This window comes from Salarias fasciatus, chromosome 11 (genome assembly GCF_902148845.1).
Source record: "Salarias fasciatus chromosome 11, fSalaFa1.1, whole genome shotgun sequence".
Taxonomy (NCBI): Eukaryota; Metazoa; Chordata; class Actinopteri; order Blenniiformes; family Blenniidae; genus Salarias; species Salarias fasciatus.
The window spans coordinates 31,734,075-31,751,571 of NC_043755.1; the positions used below are offsets into that span (position 1 = coordinate 31,734,075).

The 17,497-nt window shown below is 48.9% G+C and overlaps 1 protein-coding gene across 1 annotated transcript; it reads left to right on the top strand.

The window, feature by feature from the left end:
• Positions 1-1,029: 1,029 nt before the first annotated feature.
• On the top strand, positions 1,030-16,861 carry LOC115397258 (semaphorin-6D-like). The gene is made up of 3 exons (XM_030103486.1): positions 1,030-1,180; positions 15,499-16,544; positions 16,674-16,861. The coding sequence occupies exons 2-3, from the start codon at positions 15,839-15,841 to the stop codon at positions 16,859-16,861; spliced, it is 894 nt and encodes a 297-aa protein (XP_029959346.1). The 5' UTR covers positions 1,030-1,180; positions 15,499-15,838.
• Positions 16,862-17,497: the final 636 nt, after the last annotated feature.

Sequence of the window (17,497 nt, forward strand, 5' to 3'; positions counted from 1 at the left end):
GAGGAGACCAGATACCTGGAGAAAACTGATCCATGCACAGAGAAAACTGCAAACTCCAAACCAGAAAGCTGGGATCTCAACCAAGAGCGCTAACAAGCTTTAAAACTCCAAGTCTCTTCAGGCTCAAGTGATTTTTCTTTCAAGTGTTTATTCAGCATGTGAACCTGGCTTCAGTTACGTTTACAAACCCGAAAAAAACCCACAGAAAATCTCCCTTTGTCCTTGAAGCGCCGTTGAACTGGACATTCTGGATTGTTCCTAAACACGCCGTGCTCCAGCCCAAATAAACTTTTAAATAAACGCCAACTCATCAGAACACACGGCATGTAATCCCCCGCCGGCGGGCCCGATGGGGTCCGGCGGCTCCGCCTCTCCGTCACGACTGCGTTCTGGTTCCATGCATTCCCGTTGTTCATGTCGTGTGTTTGTTCCATGTCCGCCTGGCATCCTACAGCCTCCATCACAGCATCTTCACTGCTTCCAGCCCGACTTTTGGAGACGTGTTCAATTTTAAATACAAAAGTTTCCCCAAAACTTTGAACTGCGCTCAGTGTGGGTTCAGATTATATTACGTTCCCTAAATAGCAGCGTTTATTCACAGTCACAAACGGATATGAGGCTTTGCTTCTCCTCCTGTTCTCATCTGGACTGAGTGATTTTTGACGGAGATAATCACAGCTCTGCAGAAGAGACCTCCGAGTTCTGGATGTTCCTGCAAATATTGACATGCCAGAAGCGCTGGTGTGTGTTGTGTGGTGTGTGTGTGTGTGTGTGTGTGTGTGTGTGTCATCATGTTGCTCACCATCCCTGCAGAGTGTTTCTGTTAACAGGTGACGGCGTTCTCCCCGCTCAGGACTCATCATTCTCTGAAGTTGATTGTTCGGGCCTGATTCACATTTTCACTAATCACTCACTCTGTTGCCCCCCTTCCTCCTCCTCCCTCCTCCCACTCCCTTCTCGTTCTCCACCTCCTCTCCTCTTCCTCCCCTCCTCCTCCTCCTCTTCCCCTTCGCTACAACCACAGGGAAGACCACACCCACAAGCGCCAGCACCACCTATCATGGGGCGGCGTTCCCAAAGGAGGCAGGTGACCCTGAAAGAGGTACAGGTCCTGATCGCCCTCCCCCCATGGGGGAGCAAGGGTCACCTGACTCGGAGCCGATCAGTGTGGAGATGGAGGGTAAGGGGGAGGGATGTGCATCCTCGGTGACCTCTGACCTGCAGGGGATTGCACTGTCGGGCCCCGAACGCCTCTCTGGCTGCTCACCTCTAACCAGACTAACTCCAGAAAATAACCCCCGGACGCCAATGTTTCACTCTGGTGCGACGCTTCCTGTCTGCAGCACGAACGCCCAGAACTGAAATACCGCCTGCATTTCAGCGGGAATGGAGCAGCTCACCTCAAATCTCTTGGTTGCAGATTTAGGAAAATGAGTTTGACCGGCTGTAAAGGTAACATCAGATGTGTGTGAGCTGACCATTCACCGGCCCGTGTTGCAGGATGCATGCTAATGCGCAGAACCGCTCCTTCCAGGGTGAAATATCGCTTTCATTAGCCGACTAACATTTAACTCCAGTTAAACCGATCTCTGGCGAATGGCGGAGAGCGTTCCTAATTGATTTTTTGATCCATACTCTTCATTAGTCACACCGTTATGTGACGTGGTGCAGAATGTCCACCGGTTCCTTCACGCATATCGAACCCAGAGCGGCTCCGGATAAGATCTGCGCGGTGAAAAGAGCCAGATCGCGTTTCCTTTATGGTCGCCGTGAAACACGTGAAGACGTGAACAGAGCCGCATCGGCTCTAATTACCTCCTCGAATCAAAGGAAGTCCGAGTCGAAACAACACTGTGAACGCTCCTCATCTTTTATTTAGCTCGTCAACACACTCCGCAAATGTTCCCTTAATGTTCTCACACACACACACACACACACACACACACACACACACACACACACCACACGAGCCAGGCCGCTCTTCTCTCTCGCTCAAACTCACCTCTGCAGCCGTATTGAACAGTTTTCAGAGGACGATTGAAGGAGTCAAACTGTTAGTTTTCTTTAACCCATGATGTTGGGGGAAATGATGGTAACTTTTAAAGACAGTTAATATATTGCGCACAGGTTAAACTTAGAATGTAGTTATTTAATAACCTATTTGAGCTAATAGAGCTTTAAGAGTTAAAGCTTTTCAAAAGTTTATGTCCTGGTTTCATAACATCTCATGAATCAGGCTTCATCTTCAGGACCAAACACCAATTTTCTTTTAGCCAAATCTTAGTAATGTTTATTTCAGATGGACGCTGATTCCTATCCAAAATCAATACATTACACCCAGTAAAATTTAGAATTTCTTTGTCTTCAGTAATAATTTACAGAGCTCATTAAAACAGAATGTTCCAAAAGTTCACGGTGATTTGGGAAATGACAATTTTTTTCAATCAGGTACAGAATAACTCTCATTTTGTACTTTAACAAATGCTATTGCGAAATTTGGTTTATTATTGGTTTGTTCATTCTTTTTATTCATTCATTCATTCATTTCACCCTCGCAGGTCGTTCAGTTGAGAACCAGCTCTTATTTACAGTGACTAGAAGGGAGAACAAATAAAGACATAGAAACAAATCCACATTTAATCAAGCAGTGCCACACTACCTTCAAATAAAGAAGCCTTCACAGTCATTTATATTGAGAAACAAATCGATGAAACCTAAAAGCTGGTGCAGTGATCCTTGATGGTGTTTTAGGAAATTTAAAGGTCTGCTGCAGATGAAAACTGAAATGAGGAGCGATCGAAGGAGGTGCAGGTTTTATCTGTGAGCAGACCGAGTCCAGAACGCAGACTGAGGTCTGTGTTCTGAATATTCAGGAGGGTCCAGCTGATCAGGGAATCCAGGCTGAATGCAGGCAGAACATGCAAACTCCGCACAGAAAGACCTTCTAATCTCACCCTGGACTCAAACCGGGGCCTTCCACGCATGAGCACTAACCACTACTCCACCCTAAAACAGCCTAACATGCCCAGTGAGATGCTGCTGATCCTCCTGATCTTTGAGGATGTGCTGTTGGTTCTACCGCTTGTAATCCGCCTCACTGCCGCTGTCTGAGTGAGTGAAGACATCAGGATTTCAGATTGCTGCTCCGGTTCTTCCCCCTCACACGTGGAACGGCCAGAACTCCTCACCTCTCAATAAAAACACCTTAAACTCCTCCGCAGACCGGCCCTCGGATGCCTCAATAACTGCCACAGCCTGTAAAACTCCAACCGTTTCTTCAATATTTAATCGCATCTTGATCTACTGGCCCGAGCGTCGTCGTTCCCGACATTTTTAATTTGATTGCTCACGCTCACGCTGATTAAAAACACGCTCGTTCAAGTCTCGGCGAGTGAGACTAAATTTACGTCCAGACCGTTAAACAGAATGAACGCGTCCAGCAGGAGGGCCTTTTTTCCCTGTTAACAACTCTTTACTGCAGGTTTAGAAAGGCGATGCGGTTCGTTCAGAGCGGACAGAGCAGCGCCACGCCGCTCTCTGTCCTCGCTGCACCGGCGCCGGTCCGTAAATCCCGGCCCGGTAAAAGCGCCGGCGCTTCAATTCACGCCGACAGACTCCGCGCCGGCGATGGCGAGCTGCTCGGGCTTCGACCAGAAAGTCCACAACAAATAAATAACCAGCGGGCGCTGAGAGCGGAAGGTGGAGGATGTAATAGAAGCAGCAACGCAATCTGTGTGAGCCAGAGGCGGCGGCGAGGAGGCTGGATAAGGAAGTGACAGTGTCACCGCTCCGCTCTCGCTGGCTCCCTGTCCAGTTCGCAGCAGATATCTCCCTCGGTCCGTCCGTCCCTCCCGGCAAGCCTCGGGGCGGGCCCGGGGACAGCGGAGCGCCGACGGCGGCCAGACGGTCAACAAACGCTACCGAGCACCAGAGCCGGTTTGAGGAAGAGCCTCTAAAGATCCTTCCTCAGTTCCCCAGCAGAATAGTTTCACTGTTTGCATCCACTGATCTCTGAGCAGAGAGGCGGTGAAGATACAGCAGTAAGACATCCTGGTCCTGGCCCAGGATCCGTTTCCACGGCAACAGCAGAAACACTGAAAACCAGGTTGGAGGAGTCGTCCATCTCTGAGCATGAGCAGAACATAGTCACTAGTTTTTATTCGCCGTTTCAGTGACTTCGATCGCCGCCGTCGCGTCGACAGGCACCAAAACGCAGCCAAAGTTTTCCGTTCTCGCTTGAAAACGTCGTCCTGGAAGCGGAGCTTTGCTGTAAAAACTGCACCGTGCAGAAAGTCAGGAAGTGGTAACCATCCAAACAGTCAGAGCGTCCGGTTTTCACCCTCCAGGACAAGTGTTGGCTTCAGCGGAGTTTATCTGTCCTGAGTGGGTGATTCATCTGCCTATAAACAAGGATCAATAAAGGAATCATTATCAGCCGTATGAGCTCATAAAGCCCAAGAAATAAACACGTCTGCCGAACAGGATGCTTAAGAGATCGTAAAAACTTGAGTTTTTTTTAGTTGTTTTTGTTCTTAACTAGCTCCAAAAGAGATAAAATAAGCATCAGAATCTCAGTAATTTTCTGCTGTTCATCCCTGGTGATTGAAAATTAAAATTCCAGCAGCCTCATTTTGTCATAAAATAGTGATTAAATGCTATAAATATTAGTTTTGTTTTGCACAAAAAAGGGCCATTTTTGAGACGTGAATGTCATCTCTGTTTGTCTCCAGAAGGATATATGTTTTAATTGCAGGGGAATTTAAAATGTAGCGGCTTTTTTCTGCCTTCATGGATCCAATAATCATTATCGCAGTCTGAATAGTGAAAGCAGACCTGAGGTTTTCTTCCAAAGTGAGGACGGATGCAAACAGGCAGACATTTAGTCATTCAGGGGATTAGAAAGAGAAGCAATCGGTTTCATTTTTTTTTTTTAGGAAAATACCAGCCGACATGGTGTCAAAGGAAATGATCCAAAGCTGGCGTCGCAGCTCCGACCTGCCACGCAGCAGTTGAGGCTCGACTTGGCGAGCGTTCCCGTCTCCGGCGGCCATATCGTCCACCCCGCAGCCGTCCGAGGGAAGGGTGTGCATGTTAATCAATATGGCCGTCGACGGCGGCTGCACTCCGTAACGACCTGGACTTTAAGTGCGAAGCCTCTCTATAGGCGTTCAGCATTTTCCTCCCAAGTGCCCGGCAACTGTTTATTAATTATGTATTCAGCTTTGAGCACTTTTAAAACACTTCACAATGCGCAACAGTGGCTGAGGGCATTAAGAGGAGACACTAATGGATATTGCTTTGACCACATGCCAGGACTTGAGACTCCAGCTAGACTACTCCCACAAAAAAAAAAACTTAGAAATAGCTCCACTTGAAAAAGTTTCAGTCGCAGTTACTGAAAAATGTGACGGCTAAGCTGTTTAAGCAGTGGAAACAGACATAACCTTACTTTAAAACAGCAAAACTGTTTAATTTGAGTCAAAGTGAACAAACAAAGAAAAAAAAAAAACACAAAATACAGCAAATAATCCATGAAAAAACTATGTATACCATCAGATTGTGTTTTTCCTCTGTTATATCTTTATTGCTCTGGTGAATTGTCTCCAAATGGCCAAGTCTCACACACCAGTGATGCTACATGCTAAAGAGTTTCAGGGCTCACACACCAGTGATGCTACACTCTAAACACAGTTGAAGTCCGACTAATACGCTCATTAACGGCGAGCTCGGTCCCGCGGTCGTTTAACAGTCGTATACTGGAGCCTGGAGGAGGCGAAGCGTCGACTCAGATACTTCGCAGCAACACATAGTCCTCACATATCGCTTCTATGTGGAGAATAAATTTGGCTTTATGGCGTTCGATAAGTGCTCCCATCAGTGCTCGGTAGCAGCAGGCAGATCGAGGTCAGTACTCGCATCCATCTTTTTAAAAAGTGGAATCAGTTCATTCTGACTTGACATCCTTGATTTTTCAGAATATACCATGAATATCTTGATTCATCCAGTAATCAACGGTTTTCCACATGTTGCAGGAGGACAGTAAATCCAAACCTTTTCTAGGTGTGCTCATCACGTTTTGACTGTTAATCACTGCAGAGCGGAGTGCGGTGCTTTATGACAGTTTCCCATGATTTATCCAATTATTAATATAATTTCTCTCATCTGAGAATCAACCAGGAGAGATTTAGACGTCTGTCAGCAGCATAAAGGTGTTTCTCACAACATTATCATTACCTGAGCCGCTGCAGTGTGAACCATCACATACAGCTTCATGAAATTAATCTTAATTAGCCTTATTTTATTTACGCCTGCACCTTTCTCACTGCGATCTGTCTCAGTGTGCTCTCCAACACAAGCTTAATGCAGATAGCAGTGATAGGCAGCTGGATAAACAATCTAATCAGAAGTGAGAATTCATCAGATTAGATATTTCTGTGTGATTAATTCCCGTGAAAGGCGATCTGCAGGCGCACGCTTCTGCCGGACGGCCAGCTAATGGTGCGATAAATCGCTTTCCAGCCCTCCGCAGGTCTTCACGCCGTACAAAAATGCATCATACCGTCAGAAATAGGTCATCGGTTGTCCTCAGCGGAGTTGAATCGTCGGACCCTCCAGCAAAAAAAAGTAAACTCGGAGCTTCTGGACCAGCTGTTTGCGGGATTTTCAACAAATTCCTGCTTATCTCGCAGACATGTGAGGCTTATGCATGCTGAACTGAACTCGTGTGTACGATAACAATTTCCTCCAGGAGGAGACTTAAGTAATCTTTTAGAAACAAGGATAATCAGGAAGCCAATTACTGCTACGTGCGACGGCCGGGCGCCGCGGCTCAGGAAGCCTTCGCACGTTTTCAAAAGTTCTCCTCAAACAAACATCTCCAGAAGGACGCGGGAGATGAAATAAACCTTTCCTCCACAATCTGAGTGCTGCAGGTGCAGAGGCGCATAAAGCAGGGTAATCCTAATCACATTAGTTTTACGTCTTGTGCGTGTGCGGCTGAGTTACGGTCCGATAAAAACCAGGAGGTGAGTTATTTGCTGCGATGTGGGAAGCTGCTTTACATTATGTAAACAGCAGGGACGGAGAGAGGGAAGGGCGGGCCCGCTGACCTGCTGTTATTTAGAAGAACGCCGGCAGTCGGGCTGCGCTGAAGCTGCTGCTGGACGGGGGAATACACCCACCTGGACGTTTTCACAGGAATTATTAGAACCGAGCTGCGCAGCGTCCCGTTTCCAAACCTCCCCTGGTTTTGTTCTCGCCCACTCTGCTTTCCATCCCTCGACGCCGCGCTACAGCGGCGAAATGTGAAGGCAGGTTTCGCCCTGGACAGGTTATCGGCCCGTCACTGGACAAACACACACTCATTTTCACACCCAGAGGCAGTTCAGAGCAAGAGAACCTGAAAACCTGTGCCTCGTGGAGGCAGCGTGAGGCGTCAGTCTCCACAAACCCGTGGTTGAACCAGCGTGGGCCGCGCCGAAAAGACGGGTTAGCGGCTAATTTAGCGGCCGAGCGCGAGGGAGACGGCTCGATAAGAGATTCCGGTCAGGCGGCTGTGTTCAGACTCATTAAAACACTCCGGGAGCAGAGCGGCGATGAACTCGGCCTGAACCTTCTGCAGGAGGAAGGCCGGGTGTCCGGCAGGGCCGTCGATGCCAGCTCGCTTTCTAAAGAGTTATTTATACATCTGCAGACCGTCAGTCGCCGCGGCGACCGCGGACGGGACGCCGCGCCTCCACATCAGCACGCCACATGTTGCTGCCGGTGGAGTAGCGCACGGCGGCGGATCTGCCGTCCATATGGATCCTCCTCCGCAGTTCAGCTCGCATATGGACCGCAGGCTAACGCTAAGTTTAACCGGAGTATAATTTCACCGTCGCCGCCGCGTAAAGTGATAAATCTCAATGCATAATTGCGTCGGAGCGATCGCGCCGCAGCAGCTGTGTGAACAGAGCGTTCGGTTGTTTAGAGAAACGCCGCATCAATATTCATCCCGGCGCCTCCACTGCCTGCTCAGGAGAAGCTCCTCCTCAAATCTCAATTAAACTGCATTCCATCAATCTCAGATTCCATTATTTTTCAGTTCTTTATGAATAATGCCGATAAGACCACAAAGAAAAAATAATATGAAGCTGATTACATACAAACATAGAAGTATATAATATAGAACAGCACCCAATGTCAAAGGATATATAGACACTGTACACACAATATACAATATGTACAACACAAGATTACACAGTAAAACACTATTTATTCATTTTTATTATTTTGTTACAGAAATGTTGAAATATATACAGATACAAAAAAAATAGAAACATCTATTCACTGTTTGCACCTTAAAATAGATGTACAGTAGATGTTCATGTACAAGATATTTAAAATATAAAGTCAAAGAATGTTTATATGCACCATATATTGTGTATATTGATGGGTGAATCGGCAGAATAGAAAAACTTTAATTCCGCGCACAGTCCAAGTCTTCATAAAGGCGGGAATCGAACGAAGGCTGCTCCTGGTCATTAGAATGTTTAAATGAAGCAAATAAGAGTTTGGTAACGAGGTAAATAAATCCATCACTTTGGGATGACCTGAGCTTGCAAACCCTCACCCTGCACGGGAATTCTTCATCACCAATACGTCCTGATGAAGCATAAAATCAGCTTCATCACTGCTTCTTTAAGGATCTCAGACAAACGAGGCTGTTATCAGCGGCTGTCACCTTTTCTCTGAAATATTGAAGACACTTCTGATCTCTGTGAAGGTCAGATTCATTATTAAAGTGAAGTGGAGCCAGATCTGATTTCTTTATACATTTCTTCTGTTTTAGTCGTTTTAAATCCACCCATGTCAGTAAGTCAGGTTCAAATATCTGTCAGTTCTGCACAGTTCAACTCGTCAAATCCACCAAAATGCATCATAATGAAGAACTTGTTTTCAGCATTAATTCAGCTTCATCACTCAATTTTTATTCATTTATTTTTGTTATTGATCCGTCAGATGAATTAAACTTTAAGAGCAGCTGTGATGTTTTTAAAGCTGAGGAGGAACATGAAGATTCTTGAGACTGTTCTGAAGGTCAGACGGCTGCATTTTCTAATTTAACGTCAACATGCGGAGACGATCGGGAATACAGCACTGTGGGCCCGTTTCCACGACAACGGCGCTCTGAGCCAATAAAAATTGTTTGTAGCGTCTAAATTCCTGGAAGATTCAGTCCATGCTGAATAAATAGTGTCAAAGTTGAAATGTCCATATGACAGGTTAATAGTTCCTCCATATCAGATTTAAATCAAAAGCAGTCCATCAGTTCTGGTTTTATTCACCATGAGCTGGTCGATGGTCGGATTTTGCCTCAAAAATAACAATATTATCCATTCATGACTGATTTTAACTTTAAGTTTTATCATGCAGCACAAGGCCGATATGTCAGGTTAATATTTTAAAAAGTAATCGCCATTCAGCTTGATCACTTTAAAACTGAAGCCGGGTCACATTAGAAAGGTTAAACCTGCCAGCGTTCAGTTTATTCTGTTTAAGTTCAAAAGTTCTGTCCGAAACGCATTTAAAATTTAAACGCCGTCCTCCAGTTTAGCTTCACCGCCCGCTTATAAAATAATGAAGCTGTGGGATGAATGAGGGATTTGGAAGCAGCTGTCGCCTCTGAAGCCGAGCCGGACGTGGAGGGTCAGGCCCGGGCCGCACGTCCACCATATGTTAATTACTCCACTTAAATAGAGATTCAGCTCGTGCCGCGCGCTTCGCCCTCGCTGGCTCCTCGTGCATGATTTATCACGGGTCCGGTCACGACACACACACACACACTACACAGACTTTGTGAGGCTGCCAGTATGCACTTCCTGAGTCATAGTAATGGCGCTCATTAAAGGTCGCTCACAACGAGGCCATTTTTCCATTGCGATAAATGATGTTTCTTAGTTTCTTAGTAGAAAAACACACACACACACACACACACACACACACACACACACACACACACACACACACACACTTCAGCTGAGCGGCGGGGCCACAGTGATCCAGTCCGCCTGTGCAGTGGTGCCGGTCTCCACCCTTCCCCTTGGACCCGTCCGGCAGTGTCCCGTTCTGCCTCCTCTCGCTCCTCTCTGTTCGGTTGGACGAGACCCTCTGGCTGCACCTGCCTCCTCTGTTGACCCCCCCCCCCCCCCACCCCTCCTCTCGACCTTCATCGTCTCCTTTTCGTGACGTGTTTCTTGGAACGTCCAGCCCACGGTGTGAAACCGAGCTGGAGTTTCTCCATCTCTTAAAGCGGCAGTTCACCCCAAAGACGGCGCCGCCTGGTCCGAGCAGACGGACGCAGGTCTGGAGAATCGGGTCCCGTTTACACGAAAACGCTCCGACTCCGTCGACAGGAGACGCAAAAGCGATGTGTTTTCACTGGAAACGTCGTGCAAACGGGGCCTGAAATCGGTTTTGAGCTCAGGAGTAACTCTTCCAGCTTCAGTCGTGTGGTCCTGTGCAGTTTCTCGTGTGTGTGCGATAGAGGAGGTGGCTTTGGCGTGGACTGTCTCTTTAAGCTGGCCGCTGAAGCCAAGATTCTTCCAATGCCGCCGTTCACCTCCGTCAGTGTTCGTGCAGGAATATAGAACGCATTGGAATTATTTTCGCTCTTCTTTCTGTTGCCGGTGCATGTTGAAACTAATGGATTCAGTGCATGTGCTCTGTAGACTTTAATCATTTCTGCTAGTATTATAGCAGGTAAAACACACATTTCCTCACACATTTACTTAATCGCGTATATTCTTGTTTGTTTTGTGTTTTAAGATATCTGCCTCTGGCTCAGTGTAGTAGAGCTGCAAGAAATTAGATGTGAGCTGACCGGAGCAGCTCCTCAGTTCTCTGTGAGTCAGAATCATTACCTGTTAAAACTCTCCAAGCATCTTTATTTGTTCTGCAGCGGGAGCAGAAATGTTTCAGACAGATATCTTAAAAGCCGAGCAAGTAGTCTCCAAACGCTCTGCATGAGAGCAGCAGAGATGTGCCCTTTCAGAGGAAAGTAGACGTGAAACGTGCACGCCTTCTCCAGCTTTTGTGTGATACTGTAAATAATGAAGGACTTCCAGAGCGGCTCCGACGGCCAGATGCCGCAGCACACTTAATTTAGCAGAATTCAATCAGCACCGTAATGAAATATAAGCCCGTATGCATCAGCACACCTGGAGTGAAACGCAGTGTTCATTACCGCCACTTTTCAATGGGGATGGATCTGTTGCGTTGCGGCGTATCGCCGCCGCTCGCATGCATTTATTAGAGTGCGTCCAATTGGACGAGCACTGAGGTGGAGTATTATGCAAATTCCTAATAAGAAGTGCAACGCGATTGAATTCAGCCGGTCTGCGGCCGGAGCGCCGCACGCACGCACGGGTGCACGCTCGCTGTGCGCGTGCACGTGCGCGCCGGCACACCCGATCGTAGTGCAGGCGTCAAGAATTAAAACCGTCAAATTAGTGAAGCAGCCGCTTGGCTTTTCACCCGGATTGGAGAAGGGGAAATTCATTTGTTCCAATCTCGAACCTCGGGCTGTGTTTCATGAGTTAATTTGTTATTTTGGTGAGGTGGAAATAAATCTGCAGCATTAGTGGGGGGGTGGGGGGTGGGGGGGCTTGTCTACGCAGCTCGGGGCCCAGTTTGTCTCGTTGGCGCCTCGTCGGGCTGAAGTAGCCATTAAGGAAACAATTACATGCACTCGGGGCCGTCACAGCTTGCAGAAGCAGAAACTAATTAGGGCTATTTTGGAACATCTTCACTTGACTGACTAAAAAATAGAACACAAGTCGTTCTCCAGGTTACAAACCGTTTAAACACACCCTTGAGAAAAAAGCTTGATACTCTGGAAAAGTTGTGTTAAAAAAAAAAAAAAACTAATAATTTCCCGTCTGACCTTGGAAGTGTTGGGAGATTTCCTTCCTGGCAGCTTTTTGAATGGCGGCTTTTGTGTCGTTCAGATGCTTTAATGTCCTGCGAGAGATGCGAGGAGAAGTCTTTCACAATCGAAGGAGCCGGAGACTTCAAAGCCTTAAGATTAGCAGTAATTGGTGTCGTGGAAAAGCTTATGGCTGCTGGATTGTTAATGAAGTCGATTTTAAGACCGCGGCCATTTGTTTAATCGTGCGTGCTTTATGAGGAGTTGTCACTTCCATTGTAATTTGTTTTCAGCCTCAACTTCATCACCTGCAGGACAGAAGCGGAGAGAGGAGGGGAATAAAAACACGACAACAGTCAGAGCTCCTTGCTTTGTTCGCTGATGCGAGAAACGAGCTCCAATTAGCTCGACGCGGCGCAGTGTAAAACCTGCCTGTTTACATAACGTCTATTTTTAACAGTATGGATGCAGTCGGAGCGCCTCTCTTCCTGCGGCGGCGTGGAGGAGAGGCGAGGGATGTTCTCTCACCGCAGCCGAGCGCCGGGCTTCAAAACGCAGCCGAGTGACGGTCTGTCACTCAGAGCGTCAAGTGTGTCTGCCGCTCACTGCTGCTCTCCTCCTCTCCTCCTCCTCCTCTTCTCCTCCTCCTCCACATCTCCTCCATTATGTTGCACCTTTGCCTTTCATCACCACTCCTCCCTGGTTTCTTGGATCTTTGAGTCTTCTCACACACACTTCCCTCTTAATCTGAATTCACCCCTTCATGCCCCTTTGCTGCTTTCATTCCCCCGACTGTCGCCGTCACTCCGTCCCTCCCTCGCCTCCGCTCCACCATCTGTCTCTTTACCTTTTTGGCAGACTTGGGAGTCGCTATTAATCCCTCGCTCAGCCACGACCGTGTTGAATCGACACAGAGATATATTGTGACAATGTGCTCTGAAGATGTGTAAACACTGACGGCGAGTCGTGAAGCCGGCGTTTTTAACCGCCGTCGCCGAGGTGGCGATCCCACCCGGCAGAGAACGCCGTGTCAGGAGGTGCGGTTGGCCGAGCGGCGCCGATCTGGCTCGCCGGGCTGTTCGCCGTGAATCACAGAGTATTAATTTCACTGTGACCGGTGGCTCCATATGTCCCGCGTCGCCGCTGATTGAGTCATCCGGCCTGTTCCTGAAGCGTGTTGTGACAGCCTTTTCAGACGCTCTGCGCTTGTTTACCTCGGCGGAGCGTTTCGCCCCCCGCCGAGACGCTTGACTCACAGCCTCCAACAGGAGGAGCACCTCCACAGGCGGGGGGGGGCCGGCGCCGCGGTCCGGAGGGGGCGGATGACTCACAGGTTAGCGGGGAGACGGCGGGGTGACAGGAGGCAGGATTCACGTGGCGATAACAGCAGACTTCCACCGCCGCCGCCGGGACGCCGATCAGTCGACTCCCAGAACTTGGAAGTACAGAGCGAATGGCGGCTTGTATAATGAGACCCAATCAGAAAAGAGGCATTAACAGGCGCGCGGCAGCATCCCTTTTGATTGCTCCCCCCACTGGGATTGCAATTATGATTTATGACTTTTTAATGTGGTCATAAGTCGAGGCAATCATATGAATAAATGGCTAAAAATTGACTTTTTTTTTTTCTTTTTTAATTGGAACCCCAATTCAAAGCACCATTTCCAAAAGATTACAGCGTGCCACGGTGTCTCTCAGTTGGGAATATGGTTGCAAAGCGCCCCTCAAAACGAATATAGTGATACATGACGAGGAGATAATAACCCTCCACAAGCACCACCTGTTCACAAGGCTGCCTCCAGATAATGAAGAGCTAAAAGAACCAAATAAGTTTCCCCAGCTACTTCATGACCTACATAGGGAAGGAAGGCTTTTTAAAAAAGCAGGACCATGCAGATCTGTCAGGAGCAGAGATAAATCATGTTTGATTATAATTTCAGCGTATCCTCCGCTATTTGAACGAGCACACTGTCAAATTAAAGCTGCAGCGATGACAGGAGGCAGATTACTTGTCTTTCCACATCAACTAACGTGCACTTACCAGGTCTCTCTTGAAAAATTAGTTACACTCTCCATCACTCCTGCTCTTGTTTCTTTGTGAAGTTGCGTTCTGATTTTAACACAAAAAAAGGTTGACAGTGATTTCTCCACAGAAAAGATACTATAGCACTGTACCAGGAGCTGCTGGTTTCTGCCTTTAAATACTATTTTCTATCTGTACCAATAATTTGAGCTTTTTCTAGAGTACTGTTTAGGGGATTTCTGTATTCATTGCTTTTTATCAGTTGTTGGAGCATCATGTGGTTCTTGCTCTAAACCAGTTTTTCTGCCTGTATCTGCTACTCTTCAGGAAATTGTTTAAAAAGTTAAACTATTTCATTGAAATTGTATCAGTTTGCTTGTTTTGTTGGACTGGAGCCTCTTGGGTTTTATTTTTGGCCCACGGGCCTTATGTCTGACACCCCTTTTATAGACTATAGTGTAAAACTCCACATTGTGGACCCTGATGGATTTTCTGTTTATCGCCCACATGAATTTAATTGAACTTAAATGATTCACAGCCAGAAGCCTTCATGGTGCCAAGTCTGGAGCACTTAATTTAAAGAAAATATTCAAACTCAATTATGTTGCGGGCTTTAATATTAAACAGCTTTCGCTGTCCTCACGCACAAATCATCTCTGAGCATCTCCTAAAAGCCGCCATAAAGCCTGACTTTCTCCCTCCAGTTCTGAGCCAAGCTTTCATTAACTCCTGAATTTAGCTTGTTTGGAACACCTGCATGTTTCCCCTCCGCGATGCAGCTCAGTCGTCGCCCCTGCAGACTAATCAGTTTCACAGAAACTGTCATTAAGGGCGGAGAGAAGGGTCTGACACCACAGATGGCGGCAGCCTCTTGCAAATGAGCTCTGATTACGAGTGGTGGCAGGTTTCAATTCTCCCATCATCGCGCCTTTCACGCCGTTAGGCGAGCACGGCGCCGGGGTCACGGCGCCGAAGGGCGTTTACATGGTAGATTTACCTCGGATAAGTGACCTTGTGTTTTGGGTGCGCCGTTGCGCCGGCTGCCCACCCGGCTTCGTTTGGAAGATTCTGACAACCTTACTGGAGTGTGTGTTGGCAGAGGCGGCGCGCGCGGCGAACTCGGCGAGCTCGCGGACAGACCTGTTATTTTTGGCTCGTTCATCATACCAGGTGCTTTTCGCTCCTGATCCTCACTTTGGAAAGCAAAGTCTGTGAAAATGACATCAGGTTCCTGCTGCTGTGCTCCCATCAATATTTAAAGCTCTCACTCATTTCAGAGTTGATTTCTGGCTGACGGGGGCAGCTCTTGGCCTCTGCCAGTCTGAGGGGGGAAGCACAGGTCCTGGAAAGAAAGGCTGTATTGATCTATTAACAGTGGAAGGAAAGGAAGCCAAGAGCTCAGTTCAAACACCTCTGCCATGCTGTTCCCCACATAGTGAAGCCCCTGTAAACACAACCTGTCTGTCCCAGCTGCTGCTTGACCTATATTAGCTCTTGATTTTTTTCTTCTCTTCTTCTTCTTCCTCTGTTGCAGTCGCTCTGACTGAGGCTCTTCTTTTCTGTTTTGAAGGAGTGAGGCGCCCCCGGAGCTGGAGAAGACCAACCACAGCGTGCATTACACCCTCCTGATCGCCTGTGTCTTGGTGGCCTTCGTCCTCGGCGCCTTCCTGTCCGGCTTCCTGGTGTCGTGCTACTGCAACCACACGGGCCACAAGACCAAGAAGCTGTCCAAGGATCCCGAGGCGCCGATCCCGCACGCCCTGTCGCTCCGCAGCCTGGCCAAGCTCAACGGCCTCCTGGACAGCCAGAGCAAGGACGACAAGCTGGAAGTGTCCTCTCCAAAGATCTACAACTCCTTCTTCGCCAGCAGCAAGGAGCACCACTCGTCCAGGAGAAATGGCCACCACGCCATGACGATGGGAGACCTGGTCCACCCCCACCACCACCACCTCCACCACTCCTCAGAGCTGTCCGGGCTGCCCACGCCGGATTCCACCCCGGAGTTGCCCATTAAGAGCATGAAAGCTTTCAAGAACCAGTGGGAGAAGAACCAGAACTGCAACAACGCCAAGGAACCCAAGTCCCAAAACTATGGCTCCAGGCCCAGTTCAGCCCTGCTCCACCAGCAGGTCTTCCCCTACTCCCACGGCCTCGCCAACGGGCAGCCGGCGGTCGGCCACCTGCATCCGGACGAGCGGAAAATCCACAACGTGGAGCGCGTGCTGTCGCAGCAGCCGTACGCCGGTTACTCCCAGAAGGTGATGGAGGTGACGTCGCTGGACGAGCTGCTGAAGCACATCCACGAGGCGAGCGGCAGCAAGAGCTCGCAGCTCATGAGCCCGTCGGGCCTGATGGCCAGCGGCGGCGGGGGCCAGCTTGCGTTTGCCAACCGCATCCAGCCTCAGATTCCCGAGACGGAGTCGGCGCCGTACTACAGCTCCTCCACTTTACCCCGGGACAGCCTCACCCGCCGCATGGACGTTCCTCCAGACATCCCCTCGCACCACCAGTCCACCCTGGAGAGGAGGCACTCCTCCCAGAGGCACTCGCTGATCGCCGCCGCCGCCAAAATGCCCAATGGCGCGGCGGGCGGAGGGGGCGGGGCCGGGGGAGGAAGCGGCGGCGGAGGAGGAGGAGGAGGAGGAGAATGATCCCTCGCCAGCACAGCTTCAGCCAGCGGAACGGCGGGCCGCACCAGCCCCTCCCCTTCTGGCGCGGATGAACTCTACGGGCAGCGCCTGCGAGGTGCACTACCCCCTCATCCCAACGGGTACCTCGCACGCCAGCACAGCTACAACGGAGAGCAGCAGGAGGTCCCGCACCGGGGCGCCATCGTCCGCCGGGCCTCCTCTCTAAAGCCCGACGTCCCGCCGAAGCCGCTGTTCATACCCGCCACGTCCCCGGTCAACGAGCAGGGGAAGTACAACTACTGAGGAGGCGCCTCCGGACTGGGCGGGGAGCGTCCCTCGCCGTGTCGGCCGTAAAGGAACTTCCCTTTGAAGACGTGCAGCGGGTTCGAGGCTGCTGACCTTTGCCAGAAAACACAACCAATCGCGTGGCAGCCAGTGTCACTGTGGACAAGAGCCTCAACCAAACTTGTTTTTTCCGCTTCTTTTTGTCCAACGAATATCTTTGTACCATATTGGTATTGCTCAGACTTGCTTTACGATAGAACCGCTGACTCTGGTGGCGCGACGTCGCCTCCTTATATTAGGCTGCCAATGTCCTCAATGTGGATTTACAATGCAACTGAGTGTTTGGACACGTCGGTGTAGGAATAACGTCACTCGTCAGTCATCTCGAAGACTTAAAAAGCCGACGGCTCCTGCGATGCTTAGATTCATGCTTTTTGCTTAACCTTTTCTGATGTAGTGTTGGTATCGAGTCCCCACCCGCCCTCCCTCGAATGTGTTTATATTATGCATGTGTGTGTATATATGTGTGTTTATATTCACACCGTATATGTATACATATACATATGCAGTATGTGAACCTGTGGTGAAAATCCCCTGGAAGTAGTTATGTCTTTGCCTTACTATACTCTCATTTTTAGGGCCTATCAAACAATG